Source organism: Canis aureus, chromosome X, assembly GCF_053574225.1.
Source record: "Canis aureus isolate CA01 chromosome X, VMU_Caureus_v.1.0, whole genome shotgun sequence".
In the NCBI taxonomy this organism is placed as follows: Eukaryota; Metazoa; Chordata; class Mammalia; order Carnivora; family Canidae; genus Canis; species Canis aureus.
This window is the reverse complement of record NC_135649.1, coordinates 120099954-120126079: the sequence shown is the minus strand read 5'-3', so window position 1 is coordinate 120126079 and position 26126 is coordinate 120099954. Positions and strand designations below refer to the sequence as shown.

Below are 26126 nucleotides of genomic sequence, written 5' to 3'. Positions count from 1 at the left end.
ACAGGTTCACGGTCTTTTCGTTCCCATTAGTGGAAATTACCATATTTGAGGAGTTTTGTGAATTTAATTGTGACGTCATATCCCTCGGCACAAAGGTGGTATGGTTACATCCTGCTCAGCAGGCTTTTCTCTTTTCTTTGTTTTTTTTTTTTTTTTTTTTTTGGCTTTCCTTTTTCTGATTTGAAAAGTAAGTAAACTATGTGATAAAATGCAAGAAAGTATTGAAAGAATATGTAAAAATCGGTTTGTCGCACTCCCTCAAAACCGGTTATAGATGGAGTCACACCGTCTTTCCCTCCCAGTACGTACGTGTGTGTCTGCACATGCATCGACCTGTAACATGTACGTGTCCAGGTAGAAATGTGAATCTTTCTTTTTAAAGATTTTATTTATTTATTCATGAGAGAGAGAGAGAGGCAGAGACACAGGCAGAGGGAGAAGCAGGCTTCCTGCAGGGAGCCTGATGCGGGACTCGATCCCAGAACCCCGGGATTACAACATAAGCCAAAGGCAGACACTCAATGGCTGAGCTACCCTGGTGCCCCTATATATATTTTTTTTTATTTTTAGCCAGTGGCTTGTAACATCCTTCTGCATCCTAACAGGACGGGTGACAATGACCTATTTCCTCTGAACGGCTGTGTCCGCTCACCGTGCTTCGCACCCTGCATTGCTCTGCAGGGTGGTCTCTGCTGTGCTGCCCGCTGTCACAGGGCACAGCCGTGGGCTTGCACACGCCTAGTGCCCAGGCCTCACGGGAAGACGGAAAGCACATGCTTTCCCATCAAACAATCTCACGCCAAGCATGAGACCGTGCAGCCCAGCACAGGGGGCGGGGTGGATTTCGAGCCCTGAGAGGGAGCCCCATCCTCTTGAATTCCACTGGGCGTACAGAGCGATTTCTCACCGCCGAAACAGCAGCACCCCGATTTCACCATAAAAGAGAAGCAATGCAGCTGTAATTATTGGCGGTGTATTAATCCTGTGTCACTGTCCACCCCCCCAAGATTCACGTGACGTTGCTGTCCAGCTCTTGTTTGGGGAGGTCAGTGGAGCGCGTGACAGCCGGAGAGGCAGGCCGTGGCCGTGAACGCTCTCAGCTACACCAAGGCCGGAGGCCAGAGTTGCAGACGGTGGGCCCGGGCTGTGTGCACGGGCTCGGTTCCGGGCCTACCCGACTGGGGGCCCCGTGGTTTGCCTGGGGTACAGCTCCGGGTTGGAAATCATTTTTCCTTTGCATCTGGAGACCCTCATCTTACAGAATTCAGGGTGGCCATTGAAACACAAAAGCCACTCCGGGTCTTTCTCCTTCTGGATGTCGTGCATCTCCTCTTCGCACGCACGTGTGATCTTTCCTTTGGCCTCGATGTCCTCGGATTGGGTGATCCTGGCTATTCCTCTGGGTCTGTGCTCCATCATGGCATTGGGCCCGCGGTCATGTGCTCCACTGTGCTGATGCTCATCCTTTAACTCCTGAAAGTCTTGTCTCGGGCTGCCGCTTGGTGACTTATCCCCGTACGTGCTTTTCTGTTTCTTCTTTCCTCCAGTCGGATCTCTGCGTGTCATGTGCCGACTCCGTAGCTGCTCCCCAGTTATCGATCGCCTTGCTGTTCGGCTGCATCTTCCTTTGAGACACCCTCCACTTACTCTTCCCAGCTGAATTATTTCCCTTGTCATGTGCTGCATTTCCAAAACTTCTGTTTTGTTCTCCAAATGTGCTTTTCTCCAAGCATCTTTTATTGGTCTACTTATGGATGGATTGGTTGGTCGATGATTGAAAGATTTTACCCTTAGAACTCTCCTGTGCCACCACCCCCTCTGTAGAACAGCAGTATTCACACGTCCTTGACAGTGAGGACTCAAAACGGTTACGGAATTTCCCGAAAGCCGCGCAGGTAATGTGTTAAAGCTGAGGCTGGAACCTGTTTCCTTTGGCGCCAAGCTTCACGTTTAGTAATCTTCACCTACTGGTATCTGTTTGAGCCCGTACGATGCTGCTGAGGGTCATTTGTGACTCATAGGAATGGGTATTTCAAATGCTTTGTCCTCATATGTTGGTCAAAAAGATCTTGGCCCATTTATTGCTAATTGAGCCTGGGTCGCTCAGTCGGTTAATCATCCAGCCCTCGATTTCGGCTGTAGATAATGGTCTCAGGATGGTGGCATCAGCTCCCTTGTCCATCCCTGTGCCGGGCTCCATGCTCACCATGGTTACAATTCTCTCTCTCTCTCCCTCTGCCCTTTCCACTCCCGCGAGCAAACACTCTCAATCTATCTCTGAATGAATGAATGGATGAATAAATAAATAAAATCCTTGTCCCATTTATCAAGAATGAATGAATGAATGAATAAAATTCTTGTCCCATTTATCACGAATGAATGAATGAATGAATAAATAATAAATAAATAAATAAAATCCTTGTCCCATTTATCAAGAATTAAAGCTTTTCTTTTCCATGACCACGATAATAGCTTAACCCAAAGCATTAAAGAAAAGGCATGCGTACCTCCGTGTTGAATAAAGTCTATATCCTACACTGAAGGAACAGCTAACCAAAGTTATGCTGAAAAATCATGTTGCGCGTTTATTATTTGATAGATCGCACAGACCCAGTCGCTATCAGAGAAAATAATTTATTCGTTTAGGTTTGGCAAGCAAAGTGATGTTCGTTTCCTGTAATTTATTTCGAGAGCTTGCAAATTTTATTAAAAATCACCTCTGTCCCCTCATGTAAAGGAAACACATTTTTAAGAGGATGCTGATTGATTTTTCTGCATTACTCAGGGCTTCGCGTTTTTCAGAAAACACCTAGGGCGCTGTCGTCATCCTCCCCTTTGCGCTGCACACATGGATTGTGTCGGCATTTCCTTCAAGCGTTTCCACGACCAGGGAGGCCGTTAGGACTAAGGCAGTCCTGACAAGTGGAAGGTTGCACAGTATTGGTCATCTCCAGCAATTCAGTCAAGAAAGCCTGTCTTTGTAGTTTCAGGCAGAGGAAGGACTGAATTGACAGTTGCCCCATTGCTTGAGCTCATGAATATTAATCACAAATTTTCATTTTTCTAAACGATGTGAGAAAAAGGCTTTGTGATTAATGCTGAAAAAAAAAAAGCCCAATTTAAGGTTTAACCATATAACACCAATCTAGTGGTTGGCAGGAAAACGTAGAGCTCAAGGTATTTCAACGTAGTCTTCCAAATTGGAGCTTTAAACAGAAGAACTATCGGTACCTACAAGTAAACTTGCATAGAACAGAAGAATTATTCTCGAACTCGGTGGAAAGAATCATTGACATGATTCTTGAATTCAGGAATCATAACTTGAGACAGCTCCAGGGTTATGCGTATCTGTTAAAGATCCTGAGCTTTGCTCACATTAGTGCACGACCGATGTTTCTAAGTCCCCCTCCATTCCAGGAGGCAGAAGGAGAATGGTCCCCCGGCGTCTCGACGTCGCTAAGACAACGGGAAGAACAGCCGTTAGGTTGGAGGCTGCGGGAGCCAACAGAGTTTGAACTGCCCACTTCTGTGTTACAGGAAAGCCGGCTGTTTGCTTCTGAAGCCGCGATGGGAGGCAGCGGCCTGTGCTGCTCTACTTGCAAGAGAGTGTAAATGGGCTGAAACAGGAACGTGGGCATTTAGCTGTTTGTCTCCATGACGTCCTGAGTTTTCCTGATTCTTCACATCTTTGTGGGTTTCTATTTATTTATTTATTTATTTATGATTTATTTATTTATTTATTCATGAGAGACACAGAGAGGAGAGAGAGAGGCAGAGACCCAGGCAGAGGGAGAAGCAGGCTCCATGCAGGGAGCCCGATGTGGGATTCGATCCCAGGTCTCCAGGATCACGCCCTGGGCTGCAGGCAGCGCTAAACTGCTGAGCCACCCGGGCTGCCCAATGTGTGTTTTTTTTTTTTTTTTAGATGTTCTTGTTTGTTTTCATCACAGTCATTAAAGGAGGACGTGCTTGGGGCACCTGGGTGGTGCACTTGGTTAAGCATCCTGCTCTTGGTTTTGGCTCAGGTCGTGATCTCGGGGTCGTGGGATCAAGCTCTGCATGCAGCACAGACTCAGCTTGAGAGTCTCTGTCCCTCTCCCTCTCTCACTTGGAGCATGCTCTTTCTCTCGTGCTCTCTCAAATAAGTAAACAATTCTTTAAAACAAAAGTAGGGGCAGCCCGGGTGGCTCAGCGGTTTAGCACCGCCTTCAGTTCAGGTCGTGATCCTGGAGACTTGGGATAGAGTCCCACGTCGGGCTCCCTGTGTGGAGCCTGCTTCTCCCTCTGCCTGGGTCTCTACCTCTCTCTCTCTCTGTGGGTCTCTCATGAATAAATAAATAAAATCTAAATAAATAAATAAATAAATAAATAAATAAATAAATAAAGGACATGCTCACTGTAAAAAAAAAAAATCTAAAATCAGAAAAGCCTTTTTAAAAAGCTCCATAATTCCGTCCCCCACACTAAGGATTGTAATTGGATACGTGTGCGTCCTTCCAGAATTTCTTAGGGGTAATATATAGAAACGACAACATGCTATTTGTTCCGTTGTGTCCCTTCCATCTTGTAAGTTTTTATTTTAAAACAATTATAGATTCAGAGAGAGATACAAAACAGCAGTGCAGAGAGGAGTCTTGTGCGCTTTGCTCAGCCTTTCAGTGGTAAAGGACTCTTGTTTCCGATGGACGTATTTTCTGTGCTTCCAGACCTGGATATTCCTGAATAATAAAAATAATTGCTATTTCCACCTCCTGCCCTCCTTCCCCTCCCTGTCTTCCTTTCTTTATGTTCTCATGTCCTCCCTACAATCCCACCCCCTTTTTTTTAAAGATTCTATTTATTTATTTATGAGACACACAGAGAGAGGCCGAGACATAGGCAGAAGGAGAAGCAGGCTCCATGCAGACAGTCCAGTGCGGGACTGAATCCCGGGGCTCCAGGATCACGCCCTGGGCCAAAGGCAGACGCTGAACCGCTGAGCCACCCATGTGTCCCAATTCCCTCTTTCCTTCTATTTCTTCCCTTAGCTTCTGCATTAACTTTCTAAGGCCACAACAGCAAATTGCTGCAAACCTGGTGACTTCACACAATATAAACTTATTATCAAAGGGTGGGTTCTGGAGGTCAGAAGTGCAAAGCAAGCATCAGCAAGCTGGAGTCAGGATGTCCTCATGGCCAGTGCCTCTGGGAGGCTCTAGGGGAGAATCTGCTTCTTTGCCATTTACAGCATCCGGAGGCACTTGCATTTCCTGGATCCTGACCCCTTCTTTTGTCTTCAGGGCCAGTGGAATGAGCATCTTCCCGTATCTCCCCATTGGACTTTATTTTCCCCCATTGGACTTTTATTAGACCCTGTGTGATGACATTGGGCCCGCCTGGTTAAGTCAGAATTCTCTCCCTATCACAAGGCCTTTAAATTAAACACACCTGCAAAGTCATTTGTTTCCTAAAGTAACATAGTCACAGGTCTGAGCATTAGCACATGGACATCTTCGGGGATTGGTTCTCCTGCCCACCACAGTTTCCCTTTGTTCTTTCTGGTCTGAGCTCGGTCCGCGCAGACCATGCATCCTGGGTCTTGGTCAGATGCCCCGGGCTGTGCTAAGCCTGGAAGAGCGCATAGCAGAGCATTGCAGCTCAGTACAGATGGTCCCCTGCTTACGACGGTTCAACTTAGGAGCTTCCCACATGTGATTTTTACGATGGTGCAAAAGCAGCCTGCAGTCAGTGGAAACTGTACTTGGGATCGGGAATTTGGATCTTTTTCCAGACTGGAGACATGCTGTCCTGTCCTGTCTCGTGACGCTGGGCAACGGCTGCTCCCAGTCAATCATCCTGTCACGGGGGACCCAGAACCGACACAGTGACCACCCATTCTGTTCCCCGACAGCCATGTGTTTGTCACTTCCAGTAGTCATGAGATGACATGAGATAGTCAACATGTTATCATAAAAAATGCCTGTGTGAGGTGATTTTACCCAACTGTAGGCTAAAGGAAGTGTGTAAGCAAATGTAAGGGGAGACTCGGCTCATCTGGGATGCTCTAGATGGTAGGTGTATTCGGTGCATTTTTGGCTTTTTGACATTTTTTTTCACTTACAGTGTGTTTATTAGGGCATCACACCACCACAAGTTGAGGAATATCTGTATATTTCAAGATAGAATAGAGAAAAAGAATCGGATGCAAAGATAAAGGCTACAGAGTTGTTTTTTTATTTTTTTTCATTCAGTGGGACATGTATATGCATTTGTAACCCAAATACCCTTAGCCCGAGATCTTGCTAGGTGTTGATGCGAGCACATTTGCTCTAACACTGCTACCCATTGTATTTCTTTCTCTTGTTTCATAATAAACAGTAGCTTCAAGCAACAGCCCTGTATTATCTCCCTGTCTCTGTGGGTCCTGAGTCCAGGCCAGGCATAGATTATCTGCTCAGGGTGTCACCCAGCTGACATCAAGGTGTCAGGGAGATTCCCTTCTCATCTGATGCTCAGGACCCTTGTCTAGAGTCAGAGGGTGTTGGAAGGATTCAACACCTTGCACTCTGGGTCTGAGCTCCCTGTTTCCTTGCTGGCTGCAGGTCCTGGCCCGCTTTCAGCTCCTAGAGGTGACCCTTGATTCCTAGGCGCACGGCCTCCACAGGCAGTTCGTGTCAGAGCTCCTTAGTGCTTCTTCAAGGCTGCCTGGAGCTCACCTGGCTTCCAAAAGAGCTCAGGACCTTTCAAGGCATCATCTGATTGGATCAGACCCACTCACCCAAGATAATACCCCTTTGAATGAATTGAAAGTCAACAGATGGGTCATCTCGTTACAGGAAAGGCATCGGTCATATTCCCAGGTCCTGTTTTCTCCTCAAGCAGAGGGAATTGAACAGAGCACGCATAGGGTGCGGGAATATTGCTGGCTGTCTCGGAGTTCTATCTGTCACACCCATATTTTTCTGGCTCCTGTCACATGGACCTCAACCCTCTTCAGAAGGTTGTCTTCCATGCAAACAGCTGTCCTTCTCTTTCCAGGCACTCGTCCTTATATCCATTGTGTGGCATGCTCCAGCTGCCTGAGCCACCCCTCGTTTGCGGCAAGTGTCTGCAGGTGCGGTGCAGGGAGAAGGCTGGACTGCTCTTGGGCACCGTTCACACTGGCTGGCCTTTTTTTTTTTTTTAAGTCTCAGGGCTGGAGTGGTACTTCCCTGCCCCCAAATGGGTAGAAGGTATGTCTCTGAGTCTAAAAGCAAGGCTGGCATTGAATCCAAACATCTGCAATGTCCTTTCCCCCTGCCCTGCCCCTTCTTGGGGCCTCCCCCATGCAGATCCATCTAGCAAATACTTAGGTTCCTGTCTGTCTGCCCATCCTCACGCCCATCAGAACCGTTCAGTACTGCAAGAGAAGTGTGATAAAGGTGTACTCACATCACAGCTGGAAGGGTTCAATTGAGAGGGGGGCATGGGGTGATACGTATTTAGAAGAGCATTATGTCTCAAGACGGAGACATAGACCCCAACCACTTCCCGTGTCCTGTGGTCAGTTCTGGGTTTCAGTAATGGGACATCCCATGTCCTGTGGTCAGTTCTGGGTTTCAGTGATGGGACATCCCATGTCCTGTGGTCAGTTTTGGGTTTCAGTGATGGGATCCTATCTGCACACCTAACACAGACGGACTGGACGGTCTGTCAGATGATCTCACTGGGAGTGTGCTATTCGTAGGGGGGATTTTGTGTCCTGCTTCCATTGGGCTTTGTGCCTTCGAGTGGGTTGTTTTAAAGAGAGAATTCTCCCAATGATCCTGAACATAATCCCTCTGAGCTCACCAGAATACCTGCTGATTTACATACACATACGTAAGCCACTGTTGTAACCTTTGGATGCCCGTGATCGGGACTTGCGCTAAATGCTTGTCTTGCTGACAAGGGGTCTGCTTTACTGAATGTGCACGATATAATTGTAATCAGCATCAAATGTAGTGCTTGCTACTTAAATATCCACACACCTCCTTGCTGTGGGGAATGCTACAGTCTAAATCAACACACAAGTTTGCTCCCGTTTCTTTTCTGCGTGTGAAAATTCTATCCATCTCTGACTTCAGGAAAGGAACCATACGTAGCCATGCTCGCGGGCCAGCTATGTGCTTTATTATGTGTCCCATTGGGATTTTTGCTTTGCCCAACCCATCGCGGCGTATCTGCTCTAAAGAGTGTTACCTGCTTTTCTTGGAAGACTACGTGGGCTCTTGTAGACCTCCCTGCGTAAAGGACTTGCCTGTAATCCTACATACAGAAGATACTGTGGATGAGCTTTGAGAGAGCCGCATGCAGACCTGAGTTTGGGAAAGTCACTGCTGGGCGTCCAGTCTGTCTGGGTTAGGTGTGCAGATAGGATCCCATCACTGATGGGGTGTCCCATCACTGAAACCCAGAACTGACCACAGGACACAGGATGTGTTGGGGTCTTGGCTTCAGAGGTGGGCACTCAGGCTGTGGAATAGGGTGGTCCTGGTAGACTTATCTTGTCAGCCCTGGGGAGCCAGACTCAACTCCAGCTTGTGTGTCCCATCACGTGTCTTCCATATTGGTCTTTTCGAGTTCAAGGGACATCCCACGACAGAGACTTCCATATCTAGGATAAATCGGAGGAGGCACTCGTCAGGGCCAGCCGGCGGGTTAAGGTGGCCGAGCCAACATTCTGGGCTCACGTTCTATTCCCACAGGATCACCAGGGTTTGGGACCTGAATTCTAGGATATTCCATATCTTTGAGTGGACACTTGGTGGGGTTTTTTTTTTCTTTTTTAAAAACTTTATTATGTTTTAGATTTTAGTTCCAAACAGACACTTGTTTTTGTGCATTTCCTATGGGGTGGGGGTAGCAGAAGCACTTTCCCTTCTTAACTGGCTACGTTCTTCTGGCTGGTCTATTAATGAAATCGGTGTGAGACCGAGGAACAGAAACATTTAATCTCATTTGTACAAAGACGTGAGGGGCCCCAAGACCATCAGGCAGGTGAAGCTTATATGCCATCCTGAGCTAAACAGAAAGGGGGGTCAGGGTCTGGGTTTGGAGGGGGAGGAAGGGAATTCACAGGTGGATGGGATGAGCAGGTGTTTGATAAGGGTCACCGACGGGGATGTGAATCAGTGGTCCTGCCACATGCCCCCAGCCTCCCCGCCAGCCAGCCCAGACTCTGTAGTTGTCTCTGATGATTGCTATCTTCCTGGACCAGCCGCTCTGTCAAAATTCTCCCCGGCAATTAAGGGGGAGGTAAAAAGCTCTTCCTGAGTCTCTTGGGCGTTCATTGTCTTCAGCTCAAAATAATAATGCACGCGCCAAAGTGGCCCATTTTGGGAAGGCCTGTTCTGAACCCCTTCCCAGGAAATGGTGAGAGTAAAACACCTTATTTTCTGTATCCATGGGTTGAGTTTCCTAGGGGAGTAATTTTATTTTTTATCAAAAATGTTCTTTCAACATTCTGCATCCCTGAGGAACCCATATAAAAATATATATAAATGTGTAAGTATATAGGAATATCTCGTAGGCAGCCTCACATTGGAATTTGGGAGGGTTGTTTCCTGCAGCCTGGGGTTGTGTCTGTGACTTTAGTGCAAATTCTCCTTTGCAGTCACCGCTGAGGGCACTCATGCCAGACCTGCCGCCACAGAGAGCAGGTTGTGCGGATGTTTTCTGTCACAGGTGGGCGTGTCTGGAGACAGGTCCACAAGACCATGGAAAGTCCCCCCAGGCTCTTCCCTGGTCAGTCTGCCATCCAAACGAGACATTCTCTGATCTTAGTATCTGCAGTCCAGGGGCCTGGGAGGAATGAGTCGTTTATTGTGTCTGAATGCAAACCCTCACCCTGGACCAGCCTTGTCTTGCAGTCATGGCTTCTGAATTGATTAGCGGTGTGACCCCCTCCTAGCTCTTTAATCTGAGAGAAGGCGGATGATGACCGGGGTGTCCATGGTGAGAATTAGATGTGGGATGACCTTGTCACATGTTTGCACACGGGGCGTTTTTGAGAGTGAAAGGACCGCGGCTGGGTGGCTCTGTGGGTTAAGCATCTCCCTTCTGCTCAAGTCATGATCTTGGGGTCCTGGGATTGAGCCCCATATTGGGCTCCCTGCTCACTGGGGAGTCTGCTTCTCCCTCTGTCCTTCCTCCCACTCATTCTGTCAATCTCTCTGAAATAAATCAATAAAATCTTTTTTTAGAAAAGAGAGGGAAAGGAGGTGTCGATGATGAGGACAAGCAGCACAGCACTTGGACCGGGGTCGTGTGTGTAATGCACTTGCACGGTGGCGTGGGCGCCACCGCAGGGTACTGGCCCCGCTCTTAGCTCCTCTTTGGCTATATCACCGTCCTTGAACTGCAGCTGCAGGGCTGTGCCTGGTACAGCAGGTGCACGATAAATGCTATTGACATCCTTTGCACCTGAGCACGTTCGCTTTTTCAAGTCACATCGCTTCTGACGGATTGCGTGCGATGCAACATCAGAGCCTCGGGAAGACTTATCTAGATGGTCACTGTCTTCATCTTTCCCGAGAAGCAGCGCCCCCCACCCCCAAATCCTCCATGAAGTCCTGCGGCCTTACAGTCTCCGGGTGACTGTTGTCAAAACGTCGGCCTACAAAGGACGTGACGTCTGCATGCTGTACTGGAGATGCGGGCCGTACAGTCGTTCTCGGATCGTCTCTCGTGGGTTCTCCTGGCTCGTGGAGTGAAGGCAGCTCACCTGTCAGTGGGTAGTGGTGAAGAGGGAAACAGGTGTTGTGCAGGCAGGCTCCCCAGGCCTGAGGTCCCCGTGTCGCCGCGTGGACTGCTGGCGGGCATGGAGAGCCCCGGCAGCTCACGTTCTCTGGGGCAGGGGTGCAGCAGTGGGAGACGACAGTGCCACCGTGGTGGGCCCTCACTGCCAGCTTGTCGCCTTCACCCGTTGCGTGCCTGTCCCTGGGGAAGCCCCAAGGGAGCTCCAGCAGCAGGTGCCTCTGCTCTGGCGTGTAGGGCCGAGGAAGGCCATGACATCAGAACAGGAGGGGAGAGCTGGCTTTCTGGAGATACTGAAGAGCAAGGATGGTCCGCGGGGCGGCTGAGACTCTGGCGCCTTCTTCACGATCTGTCGCGAGACAGGAAGCTTGACTTGACGTGAGAGGCAAAGTCGGAAAGGGCTGCGGGCTGGCCAGTCCAAGACTGCTCCACCCAGGACAACCTGGTGTGCATGGTGGGACAAGCAGCCGAATCACTGCACACCTAGGGAAGAGGGACTTTCATGCAAAGGCATTATTTCAAGAGGAAAAACACTCTACCCATGGGCTCGGCATAATTTCAAAGCTTAGGCAAAATGGATTTTTGTTTTATAAGGAGAAGTAAACAAAGCCGGGGAACCGGGTGTGGGAAGCAGGGTGAGAGGGGACCGTAGATCCAAGAATGGTGTCCCCTGGGGCCAGGCTCCCCGGGGAGGGGCGACCTGATGACTCAGGCTGAGAGTGCGCCCAAGTGCAGGACCCTGGGGCAGGACGGAGGCCGAACCAAAGTCTTGACGAGCGTTTCCTTCTGATGGATGAGTGGAGGCGAGCCCTTCTGTGACTCATTGGAGGCAAAGAAAGGGATTTGGAGGGTCCGTGATGACTGGCCTTGTGCAGGGTTGTCTTGGGGGCACCTGGAAGTCTTATCTGAGTCATTCAGGGAGGGGACATTCCTTGAGGTCACTGCAAAACAGAGAGCGGGGCTATTTCTTACACAGCTGTGTCTTCCCGGATCACAGGGATCGCATGAACCTGAACGTCCTCGGTGGCAGGGCTGGACCCGAGCTGCCCTTTGTTCTCTCTGCCGTGGTTGAGTTCCGAGGGAGGAAATGTGCCAGGGGTACGGCGGGAGAAGGCGTACCGGGGCGTGCCTGCGTGCCGAACCAAGCTGCACAGGATGCCGTGTTCAAGCGGGACGCCCAGGCTGGGCCGGGCACGGCCTGTTCCCAAGGCCAGGGCTCCCCCGGGGAACATCCTGGGCATGTAGGGGAACCTCCGGCCGTGCAGGAAGCAGTAGGGAAGGGCCAGCAGCCCCGTCCCCAGCAGCATGGGTGGCCGGCGGGCACACTTGTGGCTTTCCCTCGAAGCCCACCCCGCTGGGGGACACTGGGGTGCACTCGGCGGCGACGTGCTTTTATTGCGTGTTCTTTTTTTTTTTTTATGATAGTCACACACAGAGAGAGAGACAGAGAGGAGCAGAGACATAGGCAGAGGGAGAAGCAGGCTCCATGCACTGGGAGCCCGACGTGGGACTCGATCCCGGGACTCCAGGATCGCGCCCTGGGCCAAAGGCAGGCGCCAAACCTCTGTGCCACCCAGAGATCCCTATTGCGTGTTCTCTCAACACGTATTGTCCACACTGGTGTTTAAAATCCGTTGTTGCTTGGTGATTTCCATTGATTATAATGATTTTCTGTGATGCTTAGCCAGGGAAGGTTTAGAAGGGGTTATAAATGGGGCTAATTAGTGAGATGCAAATCGCTTTTATGGCTGTTTCCAAACATTTAAATGACCCGTAATTAAATTATGTTGCCAAATTATTTCTTAATTATCATCTTCCTATTGAGTTCACTGCATCAGGAGATCTCAGGCACGGTCTCTGGGCAGAGCAAGGAGCATCGTGCAGATGGATGCCTCGCAGAGAACAACGAGAATGCTCCTTTGCTTGGGTTTCTTTCTCAACGGGTAGACTTGTGTGTTCGGTTTCCGCGGCCGTCAGCTGAGACGATGAGCCGGGGTATGGACTGACAGGACCAACGGGGTCGGGGAGGATTACGGCGGTCACGCTGTTCAAATCCCCTACTCCTCCACCATGTCAGCCTTTGCACAGTCTCCCCGCCAGATGGGGCGTCTCAGTCTCTGCCCGGTCGTGGCCGGGGAAGGATGCCATGTGACAGGCTGGTCATTTCGTGCTCTGGCGGCTGCTCTAAAGACTGCGCTCCTGGTTTTGGGCCCAGTCCTGGCTCTGGCCTCTGAGACAGCAGCTAAAGCCTTTCCGTCGTTTGCAGACGGGTCCTCAAGCAAGCGTAAAGGCGCTTCTACTGCCTCCTGTGCGCCGGGTGCGATGTTACCGATTGCTGAGCAGTGGAAGCATCCTGCAGAACCGTTTCTGTGCCCGTGAGCCTGTCATTTGCCCTCATCTCGATAAGCCTGTGTCTGCTTCTTCGATAGCAGAGATGCGGACTGAAAATGGAATTTCGACTATGGCGCGACGCGTGCAGACTTGGCTGGGACTCCTCTTCTTGGTCTCGGATGCATCGCCTCATGTGATGTGCCCTACAGGGGCGTTGATTTTAGCCTTAGGGACCGAGTCCCTTTGTCGCTTCCCTCGCGGACCCTTATGTTTTCATGGGCTACAATCCTCTTCCCGTGACTCGCACACAGTGAGATCACAGCTGCCCGGTATCGGCATCCTCCTGCCGTTGAGGAGACGCGTTCAGCTCATTGTGTCTCATCCGTGGATTTGGTCCTGCGAGTGTTTGTGTCTTGATAGGCTTCGCTAACAAGTCTCCTTCTGAGACTTGAGACTTTCTTCTCTTCCCAGGCGCACGCTGTCCTCTACGTGTGGGATGCATGTTCTCGTGGCCCGGCCATACAGACCACTGGTACCAGTGATTACGGGAGGGACTCGTGCTGCACGTCCTGGGAACCTTCCGCATCTGCCGTGCCTCTTCTACAAGCCAGCACTCTTTTGCAATAGCTCTTCGCCCAGGGGTCCCGTAACGTGCGATGTCCAGATTCCTGGCTAGCGTCACTTTTCATGCCACTGCTGGTGTTACCGAGGCTGAAGAGGTCTGGTTGCATCACGTCCCAGGAGCACAGAGCTGGCCCGTTCCCAGCCGGCTCAGGACGGTACCAGACAAACACCACGTAGCTTCCTCGGTGCACACAGAGCATCTGCAGAAACACTGATTCTGCGATCTTGTGGCCGAGACACCTGGAGTTAGCCGGGTAGCTCGGGTCTGGCTTCCCACCTCCACCTTGTTCTCCTTACAGGCCAGATGTGGTTGTTTATGACAGGACACGGTTAGGCAGCATGGCCCTCTGATGAGTAAATGTATGTCTGTGGACATTTACCTAATGAGGTCGGCGTGCTGTAGGACCGCATTGGGCGTCCTTTGCTTGTGTTTGCATGGGCACCACTACGGAGTAAGGAAGTGGTAGTATTTGCTAATTAATTACGTAGGCTTTTGTATCCTGTTGTCAAGGAGAACCATGTTGGTGTTCGAGCTTGGATCTTCTTGGCTTCCTGTGTCATCCCCCTCCACCAGAGAGTGGAAATAAGCTTGCAGCATAAGCACACTCAACACGGGAAGACCGTGGCCAAGGGCGTGTTACTGTAGAGAAGACGGTCTTCAGTGTGGACCTCACCTGGTGGGTCTGAGCAGAGACAACACATTTGCTAGACGGGGGACATGTGCCCCAGGGTTCACATGGTATCTTGAATCTCGTACAAAATGGCGTTGAACCCAAAGACAGTTATCATCTTTAGGTGTCCAGGGGTACGAAGGCTTTCATGGTGTTGCTCGTCTGGGAGCAGAGGACGCTGCCCTGAATGGAGGACTTGCAGCTCACAGTTGCTGCACGCTTGCCGTCCCTTCTGCGTCACGGTGTGTGTCTGAACTTTGTATTCCAAAGATTGGATTTATTTATGTATTTATGTCAAGACCGACGTTTCAGCTGAAGGCGATTTTGAATGGCATCCATTGAATCTTGTGAAAGGCTTGACGGAGTCTATAGATCTTGTTTATCCGAACGCTACCATGGTGGGAGCTTTTGGTGGAAGACGGTGGACGTGGTTGAATTCTTTTATGAATCGTTTAGCATACTTACTCATTATTACGGATGTTTTAGTTACTGTGTCTAACCATCAAGCAACCGAGGGTCTCCTGTGTTGGAAGGGCCGTCCCATTCTGGATTCTAGCGTGTGTGGCTTTCACTGTCTGATGGGTTTTTACAACCGTTTTGACTTTGGGGCACCCGGGTGGCTCAGTTGATGAAGCATCTGCCTTCGGCTCACGTCATGATCTCAGAATCTGGGATTGAGCCCCACATTGGGCTGCCTGCTCTATGGAAGTCTGCTTCTCCCCCCCTCCCCGCTTGTTCCCTCTCTCTCTCTCTCTCTCTCTGTCAAATAAATAAAACCCTTAAAAAAAAAAAAAAAAAGAACGACACCACTACAACTTTAATGGAGAGCCTCATATGGTCTAGCTGGTGGGGAAGACCACCTGGCAGTTCGCCACTAAGCGAAACACAGAATCCCCAAGTGACAGAGCCATTGCACTCCTAGGAACACAGCCCAGAGATCTGTAAACGGCCGTCCAAACAAAACCCTGTACGTGAATGTTCATGGCAACACTAGTCAGAAAACTATGCCCAAAGTAGAAGCAACACAGACGTCCCTCAGATGATGAACGGCTGAGCCAGACGTGATGCCACCCTACAAAGGAACAGTATCCCGCCGTGTGAAGGAGCAGAGTGCTAATGCGGAAACCTTGAAAACTTTGTGCTCAATGAGAGAAGCCAGACGACCCGTGACCCCGAGGTCATGACCTGAGCCAAAATGAAGAGTTGGATGCTTAACTGCTTGAGCCACCCAGCTGCCCCGACTTCTGCATTTTAACCAGCTCTACAAGTGGATTGCCTTTTTCATATTTTTCACTTATTTTTTTTTTCCGTAAGCATTTTCAGCTGTCTCCATGCTCCTTGAGTGGACAGAGATGGGCTGCCAACATTTGCACCCTGGGGTGTCCCCTTTCAACGTATCTAGGATCTGATGGCAAAAAGACACAAAAGAGATTTGTGGTGATGCGTACTGAGGCCTGAGGGTCTACTCTGGGAAACCAGGTTCACACTCAGAGCCCAAGAGTCAGCAGCTGGTGGAACAGGTGTGAACAAGGAACTCTTGGGGCACTGGAGTAGAAGGGTGTGTGAGCTGGTCCCCAAAGCCACATGCTGTCTGTAGGATTCACAAGACGGGAAGGCTGGCCCTCGCTTCGTGTACTGCTAACATTTATGTGTGCGCTGTGCTCACAAACGATGCTCCCCGGACTTTATCCCATGTATGAGTCAGCCACCTTGAGACGCGGAGGAGGTTTTGGAGAAGGCAAAGCGGCATGCCATGAGCACTGGGAGCTTGTGTCCTCTTCTGTGGTTCAGGCGGTCATGCCCGGCCCCGATCCCTACTAGCTACGATCACGTTTTGGCTTGTGATCTTGAGTCATGGCTCATGCCGAACATTAGAAATGATAGAGGTTGGAAAAGCAAAGTGGGAGGAGTCGGAGGCTTCCTGGCCAGGGGATTCAGGAGCACGCCGGTGTCCCCAGTCTGTGTGGGTCCAGGCTCTCTCTCTCTTCCCATGGGGTCTCTGAGAAAGCTCCGTGGACAGCGATGACCTCCTTGGCCAGAGTTACATTTTATCATCTGCTTGGGTGCCGAACCCCAGACCATGCCAGCTGGTTAGACTGGGATGCACCCAGAGCTTCTGTCCTGGGTCAGCAAGTCCGACAACCAACATCCCCTCATCCCGTGGGGGCAAGGGCACATAGCTCTCTGGAGCCTCCTTGATAAGGATGCAAATCGCTTCCTCTCCCCAAAGCCCTGCCTCCTGATAACATCACCTAGGATGTGTGTGTGTGTGTGTGTGTGTGTGTGTGTGTGTGTGTGCGTGTATGAGGATTTCAACATCTGATTTCTTTCCGGTGCAAGAAGGGGACGCATCATTGAGACCAAGACCGTTTCAGTTAATGTTTTTATTACAAAATCCCGCTGTGATTCACCATTGCCAATAAACGGGTCCCCTAAATGTGGCTCCCCTCACCTGCCACCATAGTCTGTCCTAATGACACTTCTGTTCACTGCTCTTTGGTACCAAGAACTCTCCAGCCGTGGTGACCTCTACAAGCCAGGGACGAAGTTGTAGGATGTTCATCTTGCCCGCAGTTTTGAGGACCCCTTTGGTTCCTAAAATTTAGTACATTTTACGTAAATGAGCAGGTGAGCCATGATCACGAGTGGATGATGGCAGAGCATTTAGGTGTGGAGCTCACCGAGAAGTATCAGAAGGCCGAGCAGCAGATTTCTGTGTCCCCTACAGTTGCCTTACCCTGAGCATCGTTGACATCACCGCCCCGGCCGAGACGCAAGGTTTCCACATCATGGACCTCCGGCATCTCGCTGGAGCAGTTACAAGTGAAATGGCAAAGGGGAGCATCCCATTTGTAAAGTCACCCAGAGGTCTTCCAGGTGGAAACGCACTAGCCTGGCGGTGGCGTGCGCCGTCGTGACAAGCGTCATCACGCTTCCTTGCAGGCGGCCTGGTGTCTGGTCGGCACGTCTTAATTACGGAGCTCCGAGGCCCCTGAAGAACAGCTGTTCTTAGACTACTCTTCCGAAGTGTAGGAAACTCCGTGCTAACAGCGACGTTCCTCGTGGGTTATTTGCCTTTGTGAATGCTACATGTTCTTGATGGCGCAGCTCCGTCTCACAACGCGCTGTGTTCTTTAATTTGGAGAGGAACGCAATTCACCATTAAGATAACCTCTTATCTTAAGGGCAATCCACTCATTACAAAACACACTTTTCACGAAATGACACTGTATCAAAGCTCCGTGGCGTTAAATGTTTTCTGGGGACCGTGATACCATAAGTAAAATATTTGCTTATGATAATTACGAGTTACTACGCGCAGCGTGGGCGAGCTCATAATTCTCTTTTGTCTTAAAAGCCAGCCATCTGATGTAAACATCCAGATACAAAAGATTCAGCCATCGAGAGTGAAAATAATGAGTCAGGAGCAATGAAAATTTCTCTTGTAGCGCTTGAGATAACATTGGAATGGAGACTTTTATAAGACATTGATACTGCAGACATTTCAATGTACTCATGTAATGTGATATGTAGGATCTATCACCAGAGACAGGTATATATTTTGTCACGCTTTTTTGTCATTGTGTGAGTGTGTGTATAGTGTATATTTATACACAGACCATGTACGTCTATATACATATATGTGTATATAGAGGATACAGCACATGTGCTGTGCACATACACGTATATGATATGCCAAAAATGCGTTTAGGAATTTAACCCCAGGGGATCCCTGGGTGGCACAGCAGTTTAGCGCCTGCCTTTGGCCCAGGGCGCGATCCTGGAGACCCGGGATCGAGTCCCACATCGGGCTCCCGGTGCATGGAGCCTGCTTCTCCCTCTGCCTATGTCTCTGCCTCTCTCTCTCTCTGTGACTATCATAAATAAATAAAAATTAAAAAAAAAAATAAAAAAAAGGAATTTAACCCCAAAGTTATTTAAGAATTTAATGAGAAATCATATGATGCATAAAAATGTCCATTTGTGTTGTACATTAATGAAATGTCCTATACGCGGGGGTCCAGATAGCAACATACATGTTGATAGCATGTACATGATACAGTCGTTTCCAAATGCGTACATGTTCACAGATTTGTATCCTGCAAATAGCTGTGAAGGTGAATTCCACGACCAGGGTCAGGAATCCACGAGTGCAATTAATGCTGGTTAACTTTTCTCTAGATTTTGTGTTTAAAAAAAAAAAAATCACATAATTAAAAAAAAAAAAAAAAAGAAAAATTGCACAATCAGGGGCACCTGGCTGGCTCAGTGGGTGACGCGTTTGCTTTCGGCTCAGGTCATGATCCCAGGGTCCTGGGATGGAGCCCCTGCGTCTGGCTCCCTGCTCACTGGGGAGTCTGCTTCTCTTTCTCCCTCTGAGCTCTCTCTTACTCTTCTTCTTTCTCTCTCAAGTAAATAAATCAAATCTTAAAAAAAAAAAAAGCATAATAACTCAAAATATTCAAACAGCCCAGCCATGTATAAAGTAGAATAGAATTCTCCTTCCATCTACAACTGGCCCCTGGGTGGAACCTTATGGCCGGGCCCTTCTCATCACGTTTCTCTTTGAATGGATTTGGGGTCCAGCAGTACTGGTCTGTCGATCCTGTTCCTATCAATCTGTTGCCACATCCTTTGAGCTGGTAATGTCACCTGTCAGGCTGACTGTCCCCATCTGTAAACTGGGAGTCATCGCAGAGCCTGCCACACTGGTGGGCGGTTGGAAGTGGATGGTGGTCTCTATAACACGAGTACCTGGAGGCTAAGGATCTGTTACAAAGTGAAGCGTGTGCGTTGTTCCTATTGCTTTGGCCATTCGCTCCTGCCGAGGCCACCGTGTCTCATTCTGAAACCTTGTCGTCTTGGCGTTGCTTTTCCCGCTGGGGTTGAGTTTGTGCTTGTAGTCCTCTGAACTCCAGGGGAGGGGCGCCCCATCACTGGCTGGCCTTGTTGGGTCTGGAGCAGACTACAGGACCACTGCTACCTTTGCCTGAGAAATTCCCCACCTCCTAGATGGGGCTTGGGGAGTGGGGGGTCTAATATGACAGAGTGAGTCCCGTCAGTGCCACAGAGCATCTACCTGCCTCTTAGCATTTCCCAATGTCAGGTGTTAGCCAGGGAACCTAACACAGGGTGAGGCAGCCAGGCTTTTACCTGAGCAACGGGGGCAATGCCTTTCAGCAGCTCAAATGTGCTGGAATGTTGAAAGCTCCTCAGACTCTGGTTTGCTTTTTTTTTACAGTTTTCATGGGATAGTTTGCTTTGTGCCAATGCTTTCAGAGGCTACCCCTGTCTTATCAACTTGAAAGAAAATACAGAGTCAGTCCCAGGGAGTCTTAGTCTCCTCCGTATTTACGGGAACATAAATCTTACAGGAGCTTGGTCATGGTAGGAGCCCGTGTGTTGTACAGCTGTAGACAGACGTGTGCAAGCATCCAGCCGCTCAGTCGTGTGTTGGCAGGTAAGGAATGTCAGCGGCAATTTGGGGAGCGTCATGCTTGGACTCATCGCGTGCTACCCTCCTCTTCGGCTTCCGGAGCGTAGGCCGTACCGGCAAAGGAGACACGGGAGTCCATGAGCACCACGGGGGTCTTCCAACTTTCCAAACTGAATGTTTCCCCAAACTTTCTAAAGATTTCAATTGTAAAGAAAGGGGCTCAGTAAGACTTAATTTTTCAAATTGCTTTCTTGATTAATACTATTAAATTAATGTGATTAACTTAATGGTGCTCTGCATACTTGAGTGTATTGAGAAATGCAAAGACCCGAGCACCGTCTACGGTGGCATAGACAATAAAAAATAGGGATTCGCTAAATAAGTAAAACATGAATATTTATTTTAGAAAAATTGCAAGCAATTTTTTTTTTTTATTAACGTATGCTTGGCACACAATGTCACGCTAGAAAAATCACAAACAATGTAAACAGGTATTTAAATCTATAGAAACGCCTGTTTTGAACCGATAATTCAGATAGGTTTTTGCGGTCTTCATGTCAATTTCTATGGTTTAAGAACAGGACATCTATTTAGGTGACACTTTGTTAACCAAATTTGTGGGTCAAGAAATTTCTTATATATAGTTTGAATAAGACCACATGTCTTCTAAAAATTTATGGTTGGTAATGTAGGGTTTTCTCTACTTTCAATGTGCCTTTTTCCCCCATTGAGCAAATAGATTAGGAACGTTTTTGTTGCCATGGTAAAGTTTCTGTTATGTAAGCGCAGTGTTAATTTTTCTTTAATGAGCTAATTTAATGTAATTACACCTCCAGTTACGAAAATGTTCTTTTGTCTCTCTCCTTCGTAATTGTGTTTTAGGAAGAGCTACTTCCTCATGAAAGTGTTCTCTTGCTTTTTTGCCAAATTAAGATTGTTCAGAAAAATAATTTAATTTTTAAGGAGGGAAATTATACAGTTTTTCAGAAGTTAATGTGCCATGCTCATATGTTAGAGTAGAGCACTTTCATTTATTTGTTAAGTACTTTTATCAACTAACTGTGTTTTAATAGTTTAAAACATCTTTATAAACGCCCCTGAGTGTGGAGGAAAAACAAGGTCTGGTTATTTCAGACAATAATAATTTATATGCAGTGAAATTTTAAATGGCTATTAGCAAACTGACATTTTCTAACATTTTTAACTTCCTCACCTGATGCCTAACAATAGGTACCGCGGGCACATTTTGGAGGTGCCATTAATGACATAATGTCACATTGAGCCAACCAAACCCATTCTGAGATTCAGAAATTCATACTCTGTAGATATTAATAATTATTAAAGGGCTTTGATCCTATTGGGTTTAATTTTAATTTAAAAAAAAAAAAAAGGTCTGCACCTGAACTAAACCTCTCAGCAAGATGCATGGAAAATTGGTATGGATTTTTCTAAAGGAGGACACATGTACAACACATGTACAAAGGATCCTTATGGCAGCCACATCCCGGCATGCAGCAGATATAATCTGAGCCCTGGACATTTTGCGTCTTCATTGTTCTCTGCAAAGTTCAGTGGAGAGCAAGGTTGAAATCTCATTGACCACTCTCACTCTGTCTGAGTCATCACATCCAGTTAATTACCTGGTTGTATTAATTGCATCTCAGATCAATCCTGTTCTCTCCCGCCTGCCCCCACCTAGTGTGGGTACCGGCATCTCTGTGGCGTCACAGCCACTGTGCACACATTCCCTCCGGCCTCTGCCACATGCATCCGCCATGGAGCAGTGGAACGATGGAGGATGCACATCACCCCCGGATTAAATTCTTCACTGCCTGCCCGTCCTGTCCCCTGTGGGCTGGCTTGTGCTTCTCACCTCTGAGCCCTTTTCTCCAACTCGTAGTGAGAGTGTTGCATGGAAAAACAAAGAAAACACAGAAACAGTGGCACTCGCACATAGGAATGCTGTGCCTTCAGCCATTTGCAGAAGCACAGGAAAAAGAACAAGGAGGGAAAGCTACCATCTGAGTGCTTCTCTGCATTGTGGCTTTATATATTTTCCTTCTGTACATTGAGAATAAAAGTGAACAATGAGACAAAGTTCATTTAAAAAAAAACAAATTATGGTTTTTGTGTATGTTAAAAGCAGGGTAGGCAAAGTAATTCTCAGAATAGCTAGATTTGGGGTGAAACTTTACTAAGAGTCACATGGAGCCTAGATTTTGCTTCATTTAATCTCTAAGTGAACCATATCCCTCTGGCCTACCATAAGTACATTTTCCATTCCTGGTGTTTTCAATTTTCGATCGTAAAACAAAAATTCATTTTTCGCATCGTTTGCTGAGCTGAGCAATGTGTCTTTAAACGGCTTACATAAATTCTGACACCTCACTGCTAATGAAGCATGTTCTTAAAATAAGTTGAGCATGACCTCTGAGCCCTTGCCATGGAAAGTCTTTGCAGGCCCTTATTAATGCAACTGAACTTCCTATCGGAAGCTCTTGGACTTTGTTTTAGTTTTTTGCTTCTGTGTAACAGGCGAGTGCAAAACTTGGCAGCTCAAAGCAACATGCATTTGTTATCTCAGAGTGTCGGTGGGTCAGGAATCTGGCACAATGTAGCTGGTGCGTTGCAATCAAGGTGCCGGCCAGGGCGGTGGTCTCATCTGAAGGCTCCACTCCCAAGCTCAGCAGGATTCTGTTTCTTGTAGGCCGTCAGCATGAGGGGCTCGTGTCCTTGCTGCCTGTTGCCTGCAAGTCTCGCTCAGTTCCCCGTCACAGGGGGAGACGGGTTCTCTCCGGCATAGAATCTCACTTCATTAAAATCCAGCAGGAGGACGAGTCTGCTGGCCAGACTTTTTGTGTTTGCAGCCTAACCACAGACGTCACCTGCCACACATTTTCCACATTCTGTTCGTGAGAACCAGGTTGGGAGGCTCAGCAGCGCCCAACGAGAGGGGATGATACAAGATGGGAATACCAAAGGGGTGTCACTGGGGCCAGCATGTAGTCGGCTGCCACATTTTGCTTGAAACTCTGTTGCTGTCCTTATTAAGGTCTACACAAAGTCATGATGACACCAACAACAACTGCTGGCCCCTAGCGACGAGTCCCTTATGCATTCATAGTGCTAAATGTATAATTTATCTCCTCCATGATACCTACAACATATTGTTAGTATGATTGTCCCCATTTTACAAGAGAAAGTGCCAAGCCAACAGGGAGGCTGAATTCACGGTCCCGGGTTTCTCCACCTCACCTCACGACACCTGCAGAAGCCACGTTTGCCCCTCCAGTGCTTGCTGGAGTGGGCGCCGTGCTTGTGGATTCCCACGTTTGGCCAGCCGGGGGCATGCGGGGGCGTGCTGTGGCTCATTCAACCGTGAAACCATCCCCAGGCTCTCACGATGTCTATGATCCGGGTTTTGCCTGGATAAGTGTGTAGAATTGGCATGGATTTGCGGGAACCGCCAGTGGATTGCTTGTGGTTGTAAAGGTGTAGGTAGATGGACTAAAGTCCTCCTAACAAGGGTTGTGTGTCTAGCACTTTATCATTTCGGAGGCTTTTGCCTTTTCGTTCCCTTGAGGGGAGGCAGGGCGATGTTTCTCCCCACCTACCCCCCAGCTTCATTGAGGTATAACTGACAAATACAATCGTCTGTATCTCAGGTGGCCGCATGATGATTTCATGGTATACGTTGTACAGTGACTGTCACAGTGCAGCTCATTAGCGTCATCAACTCACATATCATTGCCCATTTTTTGGTGAACGGAGACAGTGCTCAGGATCTAGCGGTGAAGCCCGGAGCACGAGTTCCGTACAGTGTCGTTAGCTGCCGTGACCGTGCCATCCTGCGGGTCCCCAGGACGTGTTCGTCGTCTAACCGGAAGCCTGTACCCTGGGACCAACATCTCCCCGATCCCGGCCCGAGCCAGTGTTCGTTCCAGCTGCAAGTTCAGCTTCCTGCGTTTTACTGCAGGTTCCCCGTGAGCGAGCTGGCCTCGGCCGGGGGCCTGGTGTCCTCCCGGCTCCCCCCTGGGCCGCGACTGGTGGCTGCTCGTCACGCCCACCGTGTGGCCAAGGCCCGAGCCGGAGACAGGGTCACGGCCACGGTGCAGCGCGGCAGGTCGTGCCTCACGCCCCAGGCTCCGTGGCTGGTGCCGAGCCGTGACTGCGCACACGTGCCCTGTCCCCACAGGCAGGGGGGAGCAGCCGCCACGAGGGCAGGCAGGGCACGTTAGGGGTGAGCGAGCGGCTGTGGGCAGAGCCCAGCCCGGCCTGATCGTCCTGCGGGGCGGGGGTGGGGGACAGCGCTGGCTCTCGGGCGGGAGGATGCCGCAAGGTCGAGAGCGCAGGTGGGCGAGCACAGGGAGGCGTGGGTCACCCAGGTCATGGGCGCATGCGGCGGGCCAGGGGAGTGGGGGCGCGGGGGCTCCCAGGGAGCAGGGAGGGGGGTGCCCTGCACACGCACACACACACACGTGTACCCACCCCAGTGGCAGACAGGAAGCAGCTGAACCCGGGCCAGGACGCCGCTCGGGGCCTGCTGTCTGCAGCACCTGCCGAGTGGCACCCATAGGTGCGAGGCTGCAAAGGCCCCTGTAAGTGGCGGTGCCACCCTGTCAACCTTCACACTGTGCCTGTGGGTGCGGGGCAGAAGTCGTGCAGCTGGTGCAGGCGGGCAGCCGCCTCCTCGGCCTCCCAGGCCTCCTGCGGGCACCGGCCGTGCACAGAGCCGAGGGGCGAGGTGCACCTGCAGAGGTGGCGCCCTCGGTGACCCGCGCCCCGGCTCTCGGCCCGTGGCCTGCGGCGGCGCCTCCCGCTCTGATAGGTCATTGCCGTCCTTGGAGAAAGACATGCTTGTTTGAGAGACAAGAGGGTAAAGTTCTCGGCCGGGCGATGTGTGTGCGTGGATGCGGAGCTCGCGTTGCCGGGGCATACGGGGTGGAAGAAGGTCCCAGCAAAGGGGCTGCTGCAGCGCCCCGGGCGCCCCTCACTGCCCTCTGTGTGCTTCCCTCTGCAGGAAGATGCGGCTCCGTCTGCTGCTCCTGTTGTTGCTGTGCGAGGCCCAGGGCCACGCGGCCCCCAGGCCCAACTTTGTCCTGCTGATGGCCGACGACCTCGGCATCGGAGACCCTGGGTGCTACGGGAACACGACGCTCAGGTGCGGTGACGCGGTTGCTGTGTGAACACCGGGGCCCCCCTCGCAGGCCCCAGCCATGGGTGACGTGAACGCACAGAACGCCGACGGGTGTCAGAGCCCTTCACGGTGCTCGTGTCCGCCTGGGACTTTACGTGGATACAGACCGACTGGCGTCAGGAAGGCGGGTGGGATTCGATCTCATTGAACAGGGTAAACCCAGAGGGACCACTAGAAAGATCCTCGGGGTGACCCTTTCCTACCGAGCCGACTGTGCTGCGTCTCCCGCATCCTCACTTGGCTCTGCCCGTGGCCGCAGCTCTCCTGTGTTTGGTACCAGCTGCATTGCAGTGGGCCCCGCTACTCGAGCCACCGTCAGCTTGGGTGACCACAGAACCTCTCAGGGGCCACGGGCGCTGGTGATGGCAGAAGCACAGTGGGAACCAGACTTAGGGACGGAGGAGGACCTTCTGTTTCTCAGCCCCCCTGCCTAACCCCACGTTCATGTCAGATGTCTCGTAAGGGCCCCGTGATTGAAGAAGGAGAGTAGGTCCTTGTGTAACAGCGTATTGGCATCAATGCTGCACTTTCTCTTGATAATCATGAGGAGACGATGACATACAGTGCTTCTCAGCTTCCTCTTAGCAACAATCGGTACAAACTGAATCACATGAGGTGGGGAAAGAGATCACTGGCTTTTAGTAGAAGTTTCTCATAAGACCTATGAATAGTAATAATTACATGAAGCAGGGGGAGGGATGGACACACCTTAAGGGCCGAGGGATGCTAATTGGCTTCCCTCTGGCACCTCGTCTCCTTCTCAACACAACAGTGCAGCTTGGAAGAGTGTTTTGTTGCTTTGTGTCAGAGCAAACAAAAATTAGGAATTAAGTGGTTCTTTTGGGGAGAACCCGGCATCCAGATGTGTGTCAGTTCCACCTCTGAGCCTTTGCATCACGTGCTGCTTGTCATTTGTGAAGTGTGTGCTTACCTACGACACGTGTTAGAGCTTTAAACACATGGACACGGATGAGATTTCAGTTGACCACGTGTGTTTTCTGCCCCATGTTTGGCCTCATTTTGTATAACGTGTAGATGTTACTTTCGGATACTTGTCATACCTATTGCTGGTAATTTAGTTTTTCTTACCAGAATCATAGTGTCTACTCAT

At 49.8% G+C, this 26126-nt stretch overlaps 1 protein-coding gene across 3 annotated transcripts in view; it reads left to right on the top strand.

The window, feature by feature from the left end:
- STS (steroid sulfatase) overlaps window positions 1-26126 on the top strand; it is a 158323-nt gene that overhangs the window by 31169 nt on the left and 101028 nt on the right. For all 3 annotated transcript variants that reach the window (XM_077890154.1, XM_077890152.1, XM_077890153.1), the window contains exon 2: window positions 24839-24979. In XM_077890154.1, the coding sequence (XP_077746280.1) occupies window positions 24843-24979 (137 nt within the window). In that variant the 5' untranslated portion in view covers window positions 24839-24842. The remainder of the gene's footprint in view (window positions 1-24838; window positions 24980-26126) is intronic.